This window comes from Chaetura pelagica, unplaced genomic scaffold (assembly GCF_000747805.2).
Source record: "Chaetura pelagica isolate M959 unplaced genomic scaffold, ChaPel_1.0 scaffold299, whole genome shotgun sequence".
Lineage (NCBI taxonomy): Eukaryota > Metazoa > Chordata > Aves > Apodiformes > Apodidae > Chaetura > Chaetura pelagica.
The window spans coordinates 540690-559184 of NW_009954507.1; the positions used below are offsets into that span (position 1 = coordinate 540690).

An 18495-nucleotide genomic window follows, 5' to 3' on the forward strand; every position below is an offset into this window, starting at 1 on the left:
GGACATCCCTTGAAAAATCACAAGGACAGCAACTGGGAAGTACCACATCAAAACCAAAACGTTGGTACCTTAGTAACTAGATTGTGCTACAGCAATTATGCAAATTATCTATAACAAGCAAGTACTTTTGGGGAAACTACATTTTACCATCTAGAGTCTGCAGACGTTACATTTGTCAAATTCTATACATAGACTCCTAATTGTTAGGCCAATTAAGCAATGGAAAGACACTTTGCAGCACTGCAGAAAAATATTTTAAAATACTGTTACACTGCAAAAAAGAAACAAGCATGCCCTGTTTGGAGTATGGAAAGTCATGCTTACTGGGCAGCATTTGAAAACCTGGCAAAATTGTTATGAGCATGGCTGAAGTTACACAGCAAGCTGTAATTGTGCTTCTATAACTTCTCTGTAGTCTATATAATTCTCAGCTTAAAAGCCACCAAACCGGTGGCTGCCATCACACCAAGCCCACTATTTAAGACTGCCACCACATTTAATTAATGTGCTTGCACAAGGATGCTACAGAATTTAGTGCATCAGAAGATTACACTGGCACCTCAACATCACAAACTATTACACAGTGCTGATTCTTCTGAAAAGCACCAGAATTGCAAATGGCATTGCCACAAATACAGGGAGGGAAAAAACAACAACAAACATTACAGGGCTCTGATACTGGAGGCATATGCACACTTAGATGCAGGTATATGTGGACAAAAACATTTTAAGGAAAAGTAATAGTTCAACTCATCAATGATGAAAGCCCCATCTAGTGGAAGAAGACAATCAACTTAGCAGAAAATACTACTAATGTGCGTGACACTTAAACATTCAAATGGGTTTTGTTCTCATCCAAGTGCATTACAGACCCAGTACTCTTTTTTGCTGAAAACAGATCAAGGTGTTCTAAAATCTGAACAGAAGCAAACACCACAGGTTGTGCATTAGCTATACATTTAATTTGGTGGTATTAAGAAAGGAAAGCTTGCCATCTCTTTCATCTGTTTTTCTTTGCAACCTCTTCCATCTGTTCTTCCTTCCTCCTCCTTAGTCTTCAACAGCCATGAAAATCAAGTGAATCTACCTGAGTGAAGCTAAGCACACTGATATATTTATCTACAGGATTAAGTCCTTTAACTATGCAATAGTTTGTCTTTTTCTAGGGGGTGGGGAAAAGAGAAGGGTTGTTAAAACTTGTGGACACTCCAGAGAACAGTTCTGATGGGTCACTATTATTTCACTCCTACAAATAAACAAAATTGTATCCAGACAGCGTGGGTTATTGGAAGACATTTCAGCATCTCTTGTCTACATGGAATACTATTCTGCCACAATCTGCTTGTTTAAAAATAAGTTGTGTAAGTACAGTTCCTAAGCTCAGATACTTTATGGAAAGAGGAAAAGTTTGAACATGTAATACAATTTACATAGAGACGTTTTTTAAATATTCACATTTACTAAACAACATGATGCTCAATTACTGAAATACTTATCTTAATAACTATTTATTTATTTTGCATTAGGCCACTGAATCACCAAGAAACTGGAGTTGTGGCCCCATTCCTAAGCACATGCTTTGGCAAAGTAATGTTACATCACGTGCCACATAATGACAGCAAAACACAAGGTGCTCAGACCCTAAACCCCTTCAGACCTTAAAGCACCCAGAGGAGGTAGGGGCAATTTGTGGGAGAACCAGGACAGCCTCCAACCCTTCCCCACCATAGCAGAGGGGGAGTCAGTTCCAAAGCTTGGAGCTCCCAGCTGCTGGGGAGTGATGGCAGCACTGCAAGGGCCTGGCAGCCAAGTTGAGTTCATGCTTCTTTGCCCTTGGGAAAGGACCTCCTTGCCTTGCCATTTCCCACCATCACACAAACAAGTCCACACCACCACTAACATTGCAACCGGGATTTTCCAACTCCTGATCCCACTAGATGCTATCAGTATATACCCTGTGCTCCTCAGTGGACCCTGGCAAGCACCACGGTCCCTGCACACCTCCTACAGAAAATTCCCCATGCACGTGTTAAGATAAGCTCCCAAAATACAATTCAGCAAGAACAAAAGTAAGACCTGAGCAGTTTGCTATTTCAGAGAACAAGTGGGCTGATGAGATAACTGGAAGGGAACAGCAAAACAAAAAGATCAAGAGACAAGCAAGCAAATAACAAAAGAAAATTGCCATCTTTTCAAAATCAAATTTGAAAGGGAAAAAACAACAAGGCAATGAAAAACTGGCAAACAGAACATGGAAATTGTGATGAGTAATCAAAATTACACACAGTTTAGCTGGAGCACTCACAAATAAAGAAAATGGAATAATAAAAACCTGGGGAGAAAGGTCTAAAGCATTACTGCATTACAGGTGGATTTAATATAGGAAAGCACACACATACACAAAGTAGAAGGGAAAGGCCACAGGGCTCTGCTGATTTACAAAACAGCACTAAAATCCAAGCACTGACCACACTGGGGTATATTATACTTTTTACAAAACAGGTAACAAAAATAAGAATGGAAGCAACATTTCGGGGGGGTTGAGAAAATAAAAATCACTAACAAAAAATCCCTAGGGGATAGCAAGATATTCAGTGTTCAAAACCCAGCCTACACCTGGCCACTTTACTCTCCCCAAAGCCCCTGCCATAGCTCCTTCCAGTTTAATAGATTCCTGGCCTGTAAAAGGTTTCAGCCATTACCTTCCCAAAGGAGTGTCTGAATCTTATTTTTTTTAAAGTCTATTCTGCAGCTGCCCTTGTACCATCTCCCCTAAAGTAAAAACATCCTGCATACCAGCTACGTCCCCCAAACCTCCTCCTGTATCTGATGCCCTAAAGGATGAAGCATCACAAGCATATGATTAAGGCATAGCCTGGCATGGCCAAAGAAAACAGGTAAGCCACAAAGTGCAAACCCACAGACTGTGCTATGAGATCTATCATTTTACCAGTAGTTGCAATATTCTCCAGTTTAACACTGACCAAATATGCAGCAATGGCCCTGCAATGTCATCACCCAGTCCTGGACCCTTTATTTGAAAGCTGCTTTGGGGGATTTCAATATTTCTGTACCACACTAACCAGCCAACAAATCCAGAGTTTAACATTTCTTGAATTCAAATGCTAGTACACACCTTATTTAAAACGGTTCACTTTTGTTTGTTCCAGAAATAAGCACCACTTGGCACACATAGTATAATACTTTTTAAAACACACAGTGGTAAAAGGAATTTAAATACAACTCATTAAAAATCATAAACAAGTAGTGGCTAGTAGAACAAATATTTGGCCCAAATCTATTGCCTGTTAAAGAGATACAGTTGGGAATAATTTACATTAATATATTCCATTCTTCCATTGTTTTTTCAGAGACATGATGGCCATGGGCAAGTCACTCAGGCTCAATGCCTCAACTAAATTCACATCCCTAAGGCACACTGGAACCAACATGTCCTTGTCACATTTTAGTGATCTATACAGTGAAGAGTATTTGTTACAATTTTGCAAGGTGTTACTTGAATCACACTCTTGAATACTCTAAAAACAAAATACTAGACATATCAGACATATCCACGCAGCTCCTGAAACATACTATTTCATAATTACATAAGGGCAAAACCTGTCAGTATCAGGTCTCTTTAAAAGGAGGGTGTTTTCTGCCAAAAGACATGCATTTAAGAGAAAGACCTAAATTTGTTTTGATACACCCTCAATGCACATGCACCATCTGCTCAGTGAATATCATTTCCTGAGACAAAATTAAGTCAATTGTATGTATGATCTGAGGTCTTCAAAGCTGCCTGGGAGAGTAAAACTGCCCATTCCAATGACAGTTGTGGGCCAAAATGCCCTATAGCAGGTTATGAAAAATCTCAGCTTTACAAAACAACAGGTAACAAAATTCTCATTCTGTGTCATCTCCTGGATATTCTTAAATTTGTGATGAGCCTGTAATGCAGGAGATTGGAGACAGATGATGACAAAGCACTACAGAACTTGGAGGGGAAAAAAGCCCTTTATCAAGGAGACAACTATCTTCCCTATTCACCTATAAATATATATTTTACAGTTTAATTCCATACTGTTCACTAAAGACACTACCAAACCCTGGCTAAGTCAAACAATACCTTTGCTATGCACATTGCACTCGTGTGTCCTCTTGCATTCAATCACAGCTGTATATATGCTGTATATAAAAACTTGAATTGCAGTGAAAATTTAACTAAATGAAGATAATGTACAGCAAAAGCCTGGGAGAAGGATGACCACTAGGCATGCCACAGAGCATGTCCCAGTTGACCTGCAAATAGCTGGTGCTGCCCTACTGATAGCCCTTGATTTGAGGTTAAGAGAGACAGCCTGGAGAGCACTGAGAGTTTTATAAAGGAGCAAAGCCAGGGCCACTACACTGGTGAGGAAGATGGCTTTGTTTTGTTTTTCAGGCAAACACCCTATGCAGGTTGAGGAATTCCATGCCATTCTGAGTGACATGAACATGGTTGGCTCAGTGATCACAAGGACAAGAGCTGAATCTATTAGATGTGCTATTAAGCTGTGACCCCTACTGTGACTATTATATTGCACTAATTTAATACAATTTGTTGCTACGAATACTGTGTTCCACTGATTTTCTATAATTCACCAGCCAGGAGGTCCAAGCAGTAACAGATTCAGTATACATCCTAAATCTTCAACTATCTACATACTATTGGAAATTAAACTAGCTGAAGCTCAGCTAAGAATCCCAACATTAAAAGTAACATAAAATAAATTTTAAAAGCAAACAACCCCCCCGACACACAAAATCAAAAGCTTTGAGAGATTCAGCTCTTCCCCGCCCTGACACACAGTATCATTTGCACTCTCACAGAAGCCCTTTCAGTTACTTCAGAGAAAGCCCAAAGAAAAGGTGACGCACTCTACTACTTGAGATACCACCCTAAGCCAGCTTTCTAAGAAAGGGAACATAGAACTAAAAATTGGCTATGAAGGAGAAAACAGTTTAGGATTTCCTAGTAAGTACAGGTGTATCTTCAGCTTAGTGAGGTATCTTAAAAAGCCTTTTTTCTTTTTAACTTTGTCCCGTTAAAAAAAAAGTTGCTTTTTACAGATGCTGCAAAGTAGAGCTGACTGATTATATAAGGTGGATCAAGTACTGACTTTTCACTTGCTATACCTAGATTGTATTTAATATCTTGAGTAACTTATTTTCCAGACTACATACAATACTGGATGGTGTATACCAGGAATCTACCATACCTGTACAATGAACTGCAACCTCCCCAGCAAAATTTACAGAAGTACAATTCTCCCAAATTACCAGGTAGTTAACCGCCTCCTACTTCTCCTTGTAATATCTCGTGTCACGTGAATTTGAGTTCTCCAATTAAAAGCACATGAAACAACTATTTCCTGTAATACCCCCTTCTCAATTGCTTCTCCTTTTTGAGAAGGGGGGGAACTGCCACATTGAAATATAGATGGTCCAAATCCAAGGTAAGCAGGATGACTGCTGAATATTTAGAGATACTGGGAGGTGGAGGAGGAACAGCGATAGATACATTCACCTGATATCAGCTCCCTGCCCATGTTTCAAGACACAGTCACAATGACTTGCTACTAAAACCTTGCCTCGTTCAGAACACAAAATATGTCTGCTTTGAGGACTCTACAAAGAAGAGGGTTACAGTCTACAGACCCTCTTGTTCTGCTATGAAGTAATTTGCTACAGCAAATCAGTTAAGCTAATTCACATGTCTGAAAGGTATCCTGGAGAAATGGTTTCTATTCATCTCTGCTACGTAGTTCTTGTGATGCTTGTTACTCTCTATTCCTGTCCTGGTTTCCCCGATAAAGAACCCAACAGATCTGCAGAAGTCCTGCCACACAAGTGAAGCAAAAACTGTCATCAAAAGTAGTGAAATGTTAGAGTGCTAAGTGCTTCAGGAAAAAAAAAAAGTATCTAGAAGCCACAATTCTCAACTTCAGCAGGCAAATTTAGTGGAACTTAGATCCCCTGCCTTAGCTCCCCAAGTATTCAAGAAGAGTAACAACAGCTCCTTGTTCTGCTGAAACCATCAATAAAGACTTCAATGTTTATCAAATGCTTCTACCCCAGCAGAAGGATGAGGTAATTAGTAATTCTGTCTTGAGAAAAGGCTTTGATTAGCTCCTGTGTGTAGGTAGCAGGAGTTCATCCTAAAATGCAAAACTGGGAGGATCAAACCATGTTTTGAAGGACACCATGGAGCAGGAGTGCAAGACAGCCATGGCCATAAGGACATTGCTTCTGGTTAAGTAACAGGAACGTGGTGGAGATTTCCTCCCCTACCCTTTCTGCCAGTCAGCTTTAACTGGCACCTGTCACCACTCCCACTTCACCGGAGAAGAAAGAGGTCCTCAGAAGAGAGGGTGAAACATTAAGTCACACCCAGGGAGATGATCCAAGAAGAGCTTCATAAAAGGCACACCTCTAGAATCACCTCGCCAATTCCCCCGCGCCAAGCACCCCTCCAGGAAGACGGCAGGTAGGCAGGTTGGCCCACCATTCCATCACAGGGAGTAGGAGGAGCGTGTGGCTAATTGTTATCAGGATGAGGGCAGGCAGCCCCAGCACAGTGCAGGTTGCCTAGCAACATTTCTCAGTCCCTGCTGAGAGCCAGCATCCATTTCGGAGGTAGCCTCAAAGAGCAACAGCTCACCAGCTTCAGTGAGGAGGGGGGTGGGATCTACAGCACCTTCCTCCTGCACTGTGGGGGAAGCCTGATGTGAGATGCCAGTTCACAACCTCTCTTACATTTATCCTACTTCCCATAAAGCCACCTTGAACATCCTTAAAAACTATCAGAAACACAAGCCAGTCTTACGTAGCAGTTAACATTTAGCTTAGATGCACTAGAGAAAAGGAATCAATCCTGCCAACTAGTAACCAGCAGATTGAGTACGACTTTTTTCAGTCAACAGCCTGACCGGCTTGGAAATTAGTTCTGTAAAAATAACATCATAAAACAACATTGTGCATGTTGGGAAAAACAGTTCTGCAGGCCTGGACTATGGCTACTTGGCACCTCAATTCAAGAGAGATCTCGAGGTGCTGGAGTGAGTACAGAGGAGGGCAACGAAGCTGGTGAAGGACCTAGAGAATAAATCTTATGAAGAACATTTGAAGGAGCTGGGAATGTTTAGTTTGAGGAAGAGGAGGCTGAGGGGAGACCTCATCAATTTCTACAGCTACCTGGAACATCACTGTAGACAATGTAGAGCTGCTGGGCTCTTCTCACAGGTAACTAGGGACAGAACATGAGGGACCGGCTTCAAGCTGCAACAGGGGACGCTTAAACTGGATATTATGAAAAAAATTTCACAGAAAGAGTGGTTAGACACTGGAATAGGCTGCCCAGGGAGCTGGTTGAGTCACCATCCCTGGCTGTGTTTAAGGGTTGTTTGGATGTGGTGTTGGTGGATATGGTTTAGGGGAGAGCTTTGTAGAGTAGGGATGATGGTTGGACTTGGTGATTCCAAGGGTCTTTTCCAACCTGAATAGTTTATGATTCTATGATGACTAATCCCTAACAAAAAGCCGACACCAGACAGAATATAAAGTCATAAAAACCTTGAAGCAGAACAAATGCACGCACAGAGCAGCCGCACAACACCCTACTGAGATCACCGACATTACAGGCGTGCTTCCAAAAAGCACAGGGAAGACCAAACAGTGAGTTACTTAAGTACATTTTAAAGGAGCACTTATAGGATTTTAAGGAAAAACACATCATGCATACCCTCCTCTTCTGTGGCGCTCCTTGTGCTTGGAGATTTTGTAGGGTAGAGGCCTTTCTCCCAGGTTTTCTAGGTTCCTCACAACAGCTCCTCTCTCCATAAGAGCCTCAACAGTGCGCTTCAGCACAGCTGCAGTCTCAGGCTTTAAAAGAAGAAAGAGAAAGCAAGAAATGTAAACAAATCTGGTTATTCTTATCAAATGATTAGAAGGAACACCTGTACTTGCACAGTTCAGCACTGGAAGAGATTACTCTGTAACCTGAGAGGGCAAAAGTGGAAGCAGAAGCAGACGACATCCTAAAGAAGAATGTTTTTTAAGAACAGCCAGTTTCTTTGTGCATTATGGCAACAGCAAAGTTTCCACCAATTTTGAAGTCAGGGTCTGACAGCAACAGGAAAAAGGAAATAGTTAATGGATTTAACTCACCTGGTGTCCCTTTAGTTGACCCTTACACAGGTGTAAGAAGATATATGTGGCAAAGGGTGATAACTGTGGATGAGTTTCTGTACAGTAATGGACATGGAAAAATACTAGAGCTGTACGTGCAGGGAACAGAAGAGCTGTACGTGCAGGAAACAGGAGAAAGGGACATTTTAGTAACAAGTTAGAGGAACTTTGTAACATTTAAAGGACAGCAGAATACAAAGCAGCAACTGAAGCAGGACCCAGTTAGAGATGCTGATGCCACAAAGACCACAAAGAAGAGTATATTCAGCAAGATGCAAGATCAGCAAAAGAAGTATCCAACTTGCAGCTTACCACAGCGCATGAAGTATCAAAGTAGTAGCTTACCGATCAGCACTTATTAACCAATCAGTTAGCATATTGAAGACGTAATGATCTTTGTAACAAGCCTATATATACCGATGTACCTAACAAAGTGGAGCATTCACCATAACTCTTGAGTATTGTGTGTCTGACTCTCACTCACCGCAACAGATAATGAATTTGTTTGCAACAGTTTTCAGGTCCCTAAACCACCAATGCTCATTCATACTGTTCACCACAACACTTAAAGGGAACATTGTGGAGAAAACACTAAACTGTGGCTTGCTACAGAGACAACAATTAGCACCACATTCATGTCATATTGTCATTTCAACTGCATGTGCCTAAAAGATATTTGGCACCTTGGCTAAATGACTGCACATTTCCTTACTTTTGCATAGCTGTTTAAGAGTTAAGGAACTGACATGCAGTAATTAGTCTAACATACAGAGATTTCACTCCTTAGAAAAACAAGTTTGAAGGACAGGCAGCCAAAAAACAGTAGGTAAAACAGATGCAACGTTTTCTTGCTCACTGTGTATCAGGGCTCTTTAGAGTGCTGAATCATTTCAGTAGTGACACTCAGTATCTATGAAAATGTTAATAAAGTCCAAATTGGAATGTTTTGAAAACAACTCCAAACTTACACTCTCAGCAACAAGAAGTATTTTAAGAAACAAATCTCCCAAGAGAAGGGAAACTAAATGGATGTCCAACAGAACACAAACCAACCTGTAAAGCTTTCTTCTGCCTTCCTTGCAACATTACCCATCAAGATACATTCCCAAGTGTACTTGTCCAGTGAGATGGCAACAACTGCAAATGGAAAAGTAATGAAAGAGCTGATTTTCAGCTTTATTCAGATTTTATTTTGTTACATCAGGCTACTATAATAATGTCACTGTCCCTTTTCCACCAGAAGAAAACTTGTGCAAGCCTTCAATCACTTGGTATAGAAGGTGACCAAAAGTTAAGTTTCCTAAGTCAAAAGAGGTGGAGATATTCACCGTTATATAACTAGCATTGTCTAGTGTTCAGACCCCTTATTGGCCACTGCATGAAGGTAGTACCAGAATATCACAACATGCAGTGCAGCCCATGCCTGGCATGTGAAATTCCTTTCATTTACCTGAGGATAAAAAGTGGTATCAAAAAGCCTCCAAATGAAAAGCAGAGATGTTCAATGTGTGATGTTTTGCAATGTTGACTGTTCTTTGAAAGATGTGAAGTACAGATGCCCTGAAATGTGTTTTTTTTTGTTCTTGTTTCAATGGGCTAACTGCCCTATGGCAGTCGAGAGTCAACCATGGGATCACACCTACTGCTCCTTACTATTAAGCAGAAATTTTATCCCCCACACTCCAACTGCATAAATTGTTTGGGAAATTTATTATCGACACAAAGAGCCTAAACAATTACAAGGTCAGCAAAAATGCCTCAACTTTTCAACATATGTTTAGATTGTGTTGTAAAACAATTACAGGGAACAGACAAGCATGTTCACATGTGCCAAAATTCTTCAATGCATTAAAACTAGTTTTTCACGAGACAAACACTAAAGGTATCTCTTGCACGCTGTGAAAAGTTAGGATGAAGTGATTAAGAGATCTTACGAATTACACAATATAAATTTAAATTATATTTCAGCTGAAAATCAGGAATAACACAATTTTTCGATTGACTTAGGATGGCTGCTTCCATTATCACTCCCTAGATTTTCAAGTAAGCACCTTTTATGCTTAAGACCTCCTTCCCCAAAAGGTTTGCAGAACAAATTTGGTCTCCTTAAAACTCTTTGGCCTCTTGTCACAAAGCAAGCCACTTCCAGAAATGTTAAAGGAGACTTAATTTCTGAGATCTCCAAAACTTACCTGTAACAAAACCAGTGTGTTCAAAACTTACAAGTGAGAGACTAGCAGAGGAACAGGCAAATGGCAAGTATACAGCCTTTTGCTAGAAAAACAGCACCAATAGACCAATTCTATAAAAGCACGTAGGCACTTGCATGTTGATGCTACAACTGATGATGCTGACCAGCTGCTGATGCTGATCATGTTAATACTTTCTTTCCCAGCTCTAAATCTATCTCTTGCCTCTCAACCATTTCTGCATACTAGATTCAAATACTAGAGTACACCACAACACAAAGAATTTCTTCCAGGACTGGATTCTTAGTCTTCTCTATATGCTCATATTTTGCATCACTTTTCACCCTCTAGTATGTCTGACAGCTGTCACCAAGCAGTCACATGCAGCCCTTTCTCTGTCCACAAACACAAGGAGAAGGACAAGCAAGATGAACTAGGAAGCAGCAGCTATGGCATGTTTCTCCCTTAATACTTGAAGCAGTACTCAAGGAGTGGGAAAGGTGACTATGAAATCTGTTGGCTGAGCTGACAGGACTGAAGGTGAGGAACAGACTAAACTAAAAACAAGTAAGGAGATCAAGTAGTGTCTTCACAATAATTCTAGCAACTAGGAGAGAGCATAGAGCAAAATCTCTTACTCCATCACACCCACGTGTTGTTCTGCCAGAGTGGAAAGTGTTAATTCAAACTTCTGCTACTGGAAAAACATCAATAGCAGCAAGAGAAAGGTAGCAGCTCTGCTTTATTTGACCTTGTCCTCCACACTCCACAAATGCCAAACTACAAGGGGATGGAAGGGAGCAAAGTTCTTAAAGACTTTCCCCAAGAAGAATTTCTACCCAAGCTCCTTATGGCTGTATTAGCTCAACTTACATGGCACAAAGATGAGAGATGCTGGCCCAGATTCTAGACAGGTTTCATGCTGCTTCCATCAATGCAGGACCTCAGAACTCAAATCCATCTAGATCATGAGCTCCTGTTGAGACACCCTCATTTGTTGTCAAGTGGCATCTTCACACAGACAAGCCAAAAACTAGGGTAACAGAGCTGTGAGGGATATCCATAGTTTAATGATAAAAGAACCATACCAGAAATCTGGCTTCAAGAAAGAAGATTTTAAAAAAGAACAATTGAGTTTGTGAAGCAGGAACCAAGGTATGCATTGATATCTAGAAGGTTTGCCTTTTAAACAAGAATCTGACACCCATCATTAGGATTTCACTTACCCACTTCAGTAAGGGCAATGAGCAGTTTTAGGAAAGGGCACCTAACCTAACTGCTTTAATATTTTGTGCACTGCAGTGCACCTGTAGTGCTTCCAACCCTAGGCTTGAAAATACACTCTTGGAAAGCAATAGGATCTGCCATTCAAGTGTTCTCCCACTATGCCTGCTGTGTGCAGCTAAGGCCACAGAAGCCTCCACGGTGCTCAGTTATCAGAGGAGAAATCTGTCAGGTTAAAATTACTGTTGCTGCTTGTCTACCAGTTGCATTAAAAATGCTGATTCATAAACAGAGCTCTGCTCAAAAGAGATCTTAATTAAGACCTTTAGACAAACTGCTGTATGTCCAGCAATGGAGTTGTCAGACATATCCTTCTTAACAACCATAGAGATTTAAGTTCAATGTTATTGGGCAGGCTTACTCCTCTACATCCCTTATAACCTCAAATGATACATAAGCTTTTTGTCTCTTTTATACATGCCAACAGATCAGCACATTCCCTGAGTGGCTGCAAGTCCAAGATGATGTGCAGTTTCTAAACACAATGAAGCCTAAGATGAAGTCCCATGCATTTAGAAACAAAACAAAATGAACAAGAAAAGAAAGCCACAGATTTCTACATTAAGGGCTGTAAAGTATTATGCTTTTTTGCAACCTTCCCGCTTGTGGACAGACTTTGAAAACATACACTAATTGTTGGTTTTGAAAGCTTGTCACTGTAATCCCTCTCATTCTTCCTCTCCAAAAAAGATCATGGTTTATCATAGCTTGCCTACAGCCATCAAACACACTATATATAGTCTAGCCTTTGCTAACCATAATATCCACAGACACAGGTTCCTTGGTTTGCCTCCAAGCTAGACCAGCTGGGGACATAAGAAATGGTATTGCCTGGCTCCCAACGCAGGAGCCACAACATTTTTTCCTGAACAGCCAGCACTAATTCCAGTACCACAGATGTGGGGAAGCAAAGATAGGGGAGAGGAAAGGAGAAAATGGAAGCTGGTGCCAGGACATCCACAGAGAGCAGGAAGTGCTAGCAAGACTGCATAAACCCTGGTATGTAATTCTAGCTCTGGTTTCCCCTCCTGCGTGCATAGTCAAGCCAGAGCCCTTTCAACTGGCTTCACCCTTAGTGAACTTGGTGAACTTTGTTAGTGAACTTGGTTCACTATCATTCAGCCACGAGTAGTCACCTTGTTCTTAGAAAGGACCCAATCAACTTGTGGAAGGAAAAGGAGGGAGGTCACTACAGACTGTCCTACGGGCTTTCCATGGAAAATTGCCCCTGGAAGAAGTTACTGAAAAACTGCTGTCTGCAGATAGCATTCCCCACTCCTCTACCCTCACATTTTTTAAACATACAGGTGCCCAGAAGAATCAAGTTAACTAGCATGTTGTGCAGGTTTTGGCTGGAGTAGAGTTAATTTTCTTCATAGTAGCTAGTATGGCATTATGCTGAAAATAGTGTTGATAACACAGGAATGTTTTAGTTATTGCTGCGCAGTGCTTACACAGAGTCAAGGCCTTTTCTGCCTCTCACACTGCCCCACCAGCAATCACACAAGAAGTTGGGAGGGGACACAGCTGGGACAAGCTGATCCTAAACAACTAGCACTGGGAATTGGCTGGGAGACATTCACAGTTACAGTGTTTTGTCTTCCCAAGTCACCACTAGGCAGGGTAGAGCAGGGCTGTCCTGGGGATGGCTGAACACCTGCCTGCTGATGGGAGGCAGTGAATTAATTCCTTGGTTTGCTTTGCTTGAGTGTACAGGCTTTGTTTTACCTATTAAACTGTCTTTATCTCAACCCAAAAGTTTTCTCACCTTTACTCTTCTGATTCTCTGCCATCCCATCAGGGGGGAGTGAGCAAGCAGCTAACTGCTGGCTGGGATTCAACCATGACACATCCACCCTGCATTAGTGAGGCAAAACAATCCCAACAGAGGTACATTACAAAACATACATTTTGTGTATCACATTATCATATAATCAGTTTGGTTAGAAAGGACCTTTATGATCACTGAGTCCAACCATTAACTTAGCACTGCCAAGTCCACCACTAAACCGTGTCCCCAAGCACCACATCTACATGGCTTTCAAACCCCTCCTGGGATAGTGGCTCAACCACTTCCCTGGACAGCCTGTTCCACTGCCTGAAAACCCTTTCAGAGAAGAAATTTCTCCTAATATACAGTCTAAAACTCCTCTGGTACAACTTTGAGGCCATTTCCTCTTGTCACTTGGGAGAAGAGACAGAAAAACACCTATCACCTTCTTTCAAGTAGTTGTAGAGAGCATTAAGATCTCCCCTCAGCCTCCTTTTCTCCAGACTAAACAATGCAGTTCCCTCAGATGCTCCTCATAAGACTTGTGACCTAGACCCTTCACCAGCTTTATTGCCCTTCTTTGGACACATTCCAGCATCTCAACGTCCTTCATGTAGTGATGGGCCCAAAACTGGGAACAGTATTTGAGGTGTGCCCTCACCAGTGCTAAATACAGGGGAACAATCACTTCCCTAGTCCTGCAGGCCACACTACATCTGATACAAGCCAGGATGCTGTTGGCCTTTTTGGCCACCTGGGCACACTGGTGGCTCACGTTCAGCTGGCTGTCAATAAACACTTCCAGGTCCTTTTCCAGCAGGCAGCTTTCCAGCCACTCTTGCCCAAGCCTGTTCTTACTACTAAAGACTGAGGACTACATTGGCTTTCTCCACAGATGAGGATTGCTGCAACCACATTTACCAGGCAGCTACATTTCCAGGGTACACCTTGCACCACTGCTGTTGATGCCACAGGAGCTACATGCATCAAGATCACCAGACACCTTTCCCCAGAGTCCAGTTCAATTTATTTAAAACTCTTGGATTCCCATGATGTTATACATAGCTCCAGGTTTCACACAAACCACAGATGAATGAAGTCCTAAGCACTTCCTCCATACCTTTGGCTTCTCCACCTAGTTCTTGCCAGTCTTTCAGCTTAGCATAATCATCACCCGAGTAGAAAGCTGTTTAAGGCACAAGCCTTTTTCAGCATGTCACCAGAACACACAAATGGAAATGGACAGGGATGCATCATCAATTACCGCCGAGGATCAAAGCCACAAACACACGGTAATAACCAGCAAGTACTGCAACACAGTGCCAACAATCCCTTTTTGAGGGAAGTTATATACCATCAGCGTGAACAAAAACTATAGCATGGTTTTAGTCAGTCATACAGAACTCCCATGACAACCAGCAAGTGTATGAAAAAGAGGCCAACAGAAAAAAAAAAGGGAGAGGGGGGGAATACTCGGATGGCAAAATATCTTCTGTTCTACCAGAGGCCTAACAATCATGAGCTTGTCAGCCATGAAGCTGCAAAGAAAAGCTTGGAGACAGACCAGAAACGTGGCAAGGGCTTGAAATAAAGCTTTTGTAATACTGATGTCTCCTAAAAAACAAAGAGACACCAGTTCAGTCCTAAGGAGAAGGACAACACTGTGCTGGAACCCGAACCATGTGAAAGTACTCTGCACCAATGTTCTATTTTACATCTCGTTGCTCAAGAGAGGACAGACAGTCAAAAGAATAGAAAAATCAGAACTGGCTAAAAATGAAGCCTTCTCAAGCCACCAAACTCTTCCAAAAAGTCTTTAGAGAGAGAAAAGGAAGTAGACACCAAATACTTTGGTTTAGGGCTAGGACTGCACTCAAGTTTTTTTGGTCACTTACCCAGCTCAACAGGAAGCTTTTATAGCCAGTGGGCACATCTCCTTAAATTATAAACAGAAATAAATCCATCATAATTAGCTTGATTATCCCTTCAACATAGTAATAGTAGGAAAAATCTATGTCTCTTCTTTGGTTGTTAAACGGTTGCAAAAGGTTGTTCTGAGATTATTTACTGAGGTGGAAATCAGAGAATGTAAAATCTATGTTTAGAAGAAAGCTGCAATTCAAAAGTAGCAAAACTAGGGTGAAAAAAACTGCTCCTTACTGTCATTTACTACTTAATAAAACACTATAAACTTATTAGTGAAAATTATTTTAAAAATCCCACAGATACATTTGTGAAGTAGCCAAAATCAACAGTGGCATAAGAAAGAGCTGCAGCATTGCAACGAGAAACAAAGGGAAGCTGGAACGAGACATTTAGTTGTCACACCCTGTCTTAGTACACAAGAAGATACAGCAAACAGATGAAAAAAATAATCAGCAGATGAAGAATGGACAGCAAACTAAAAAATAGTAAAAACCATAGCCAGACATACAAGACAGCCAGTGGCAGGGTTGTTCTTTATCTGCTTGGAGAACAAACTTGAACTCCTGATGCAAGATGCAAAGCTGCAATTACTATAAAAGCATAAACAACAGAGAACAGCAGTCCTAAATAGGGTACAACCACTGAAGGATACATACTACTCAGAAGAGATCAAAATAAAGATAAAAGCAGCAGATCAGTAAACAGAAGATGTGGGAGTACTGCTGCACCCCTGCTGAAAACAGCCTGCATGTGACCAATGAGCACAGTCATTCAGCAACAAAAAGGTGAGGACTCTGGACACCTGCCTGAAAGCTCAGACCTGGGCAGGGGTTGAGAGGGATCAGTCTAGGGGAAGCTGGACATAAAGCAGCACTAGGTAGGGACAGAGCTTTCTGCAGCTAAAACAGTACCATTTTTCCAATACAGAATAAGAAAAAAATGGGAGAAGCCCAGATGCTCCTAAATGTGATAACCATTTTGCACTTCTATCAAGCACTGAAGGAAAGTGAGTGATGCCATTCTAGAAATGGATTTGGCAAATAGTGAGAAAGTTGTAGCAGGCAAGTCACCAAAAATAAGTTCAGAGAAATTATCAAAATCAACTCAGTCTGAATTTAAAATAACACACAATCCACAAAACAGATCTTTAATTAGCATTTTAACATAACCCAAGGAACTAGCAACTTCACCTGATGTGAATATGAAGCCTGGGGACTTGGATGCAGAGGAAGCAGCAATTTTTAAAGTCAAAGCAATGCTAGTAGCTTTTCTGTTCTGAAATCCACCTTTCTTCTTCAAAGCATCTAAATTCAACAATATATCTTATTTTTTATAACTCAACATTTAAGATCAAAGGAAATTATTAAAGAAACTAAACTAAAACCCAAGCAATATAAGTACGCTTTAAATACCAAGTCACAGTTATACTAACAAGTCAGTCTCAACAATGAACTGAGGTGAATTTAATTCACTTTAGAGTTGATACTCTTGATAATTTCTATAAAGAACCCTAAAAATTTTAAGTCTGAAGTAAACAGCAACCAAATCCTCCACTATTCAAGGCCATTTGGAGGGTTTATTACTAGAAACAGGTAGTGTAACAATGGGCCACAACTTCAGAATCACTTAAACACCCTCCTTAAAACTCATTTAGAAACATACTCTCTTCTTCTCAACCACAATATATTAAACTACAGACTTCAGTGTAACACTCCTGGTCAGCTACAGTCTACTTATCAGAAACTTGCTACAACCAAGCTTACCAGAAACTACAATTAAGCTTTGTTCCTCTCATGACTAAGAGGTGAATAGATTTTATCAAATTTACCTTATATATTCATTAAGCTTAAAAAAAAAAATCAAGATCAGAAAGGAAAAACAACCCAACAAAAAACATGGAGGGAGTTATTTTCAAACACCTTTTCTCCCTGACCTTTGAAACGCATGCACACACACACTCACATACAATACCCGTTGCTTCTACATTTGTTGTGTTCAAGAAGAAAAACAACATTTAAAAACAAAACAAAACAAAAACAAACTGTAGGAGCAGGAAATGGGTAAGGTGAGAGGAAAAGAAGCCTTCTCCAATCACATGACATGGAAACTGGAACCACAATCAAGAAGCCAGTGTTTCTCATGCTATCTCCACTACCTCTCACTGGTAAACCTCTTCCTAAGCACATTGTGAGGGGATACATGGTTGTGGTTTGCCAATTTGGGTCACTGATTCCTCTCCCCAGAGCAGTAAGCTGACAGTTTTAAGATACTCTGAACTTTCTCGTGACTTGCCAAAAATTTCCCTTTGATTCTTCTCACATTTGATCTGCCATTGCCCAACCTCATGGATTCACCCTCAAAAGACCCTGCAATGAGCAGAGTGTTTCATCAAGAGTTAACCATGCAGCCTAGTCCAATCAAGATCTGGATCAAGTCATCCCTAGAGAAGTTTAAAAAAGAATTCCTTTGCATGACAGTATTCTTTAGATCTATTCATTATTTTAACCTGATTTTTATGGGCAGATTTTGCTCTCTTTCTTCCTCCCCATCTTCCAAGACAACAGCTGATCATTACAGTTTAGCATTTTCTCGAGAAAACTGGTTAGGCCTTCTCCAGATAAGAGGTCTTGTGGTAGCAATTTTACCTAGTAAGATGCTTAGTATGACATAATTCTTACCAAAACAGACTGCAGATAAAAAATAACACATAGAACCCAGTACAAGAATTAAGTTGGAACTTAAGTTTCGAAGCTTACTTCTCAAGAATCTCACCCATACTGCTGAATTTCTCAAGCCAAGACTAATTTTAAGTGACGGTTTTAATTCTAGTTAAGAACTCTACCCTCAAGCAAGCTCATTCTTTCAGTCTCTCTCAGCCTTGTTTCCATCTTCATACGCTGTGTGAGTGGCTCCCCTAGTATTTTCTCCCATCAATTTATTTTAAGCTTTTCTATTCACCCACACACTAAATGTGACCTTGGAAGAGTTAAAGACATTGACAGAAAGGGTCCAAAAGTGACAGGTGCTATTTCCCATCATCCCCTTGCCCCAGATGTTCAAAAGGAGAAGGCTGCCTGAATGCCAATTGCTCCTCCA

General features: G+C 40.9%; 1 protein-coding gene across 1 annotated transcript in view; it reads right to left on the reverse strand.

The window, feature by feature from the left end:
- Positions 1-8077, reverse strand: part of MRPS6 (mitochondrial ribosomal protein S6) — a 19950-nt gene extending 11873 nt beyond the window's left edge. Inside the window, exons 1-2 of the mRNA XM_010004679.1 lie at positions 8033-8077; positions 7784-7923 (exon numbers count right to left, since the gene is read on the reverse strand). Coding sequence (XP_010002981.1) covers positions 7784-7923; positions 8033-8077 — 185 coding nt within the window. The remainder of the gene's footprint in view (positions 1-7783; positions 7924-8032) is intronic.
- Between the last annotated feature and the right edge of the window lie 10418 nt (positions 8078-18495).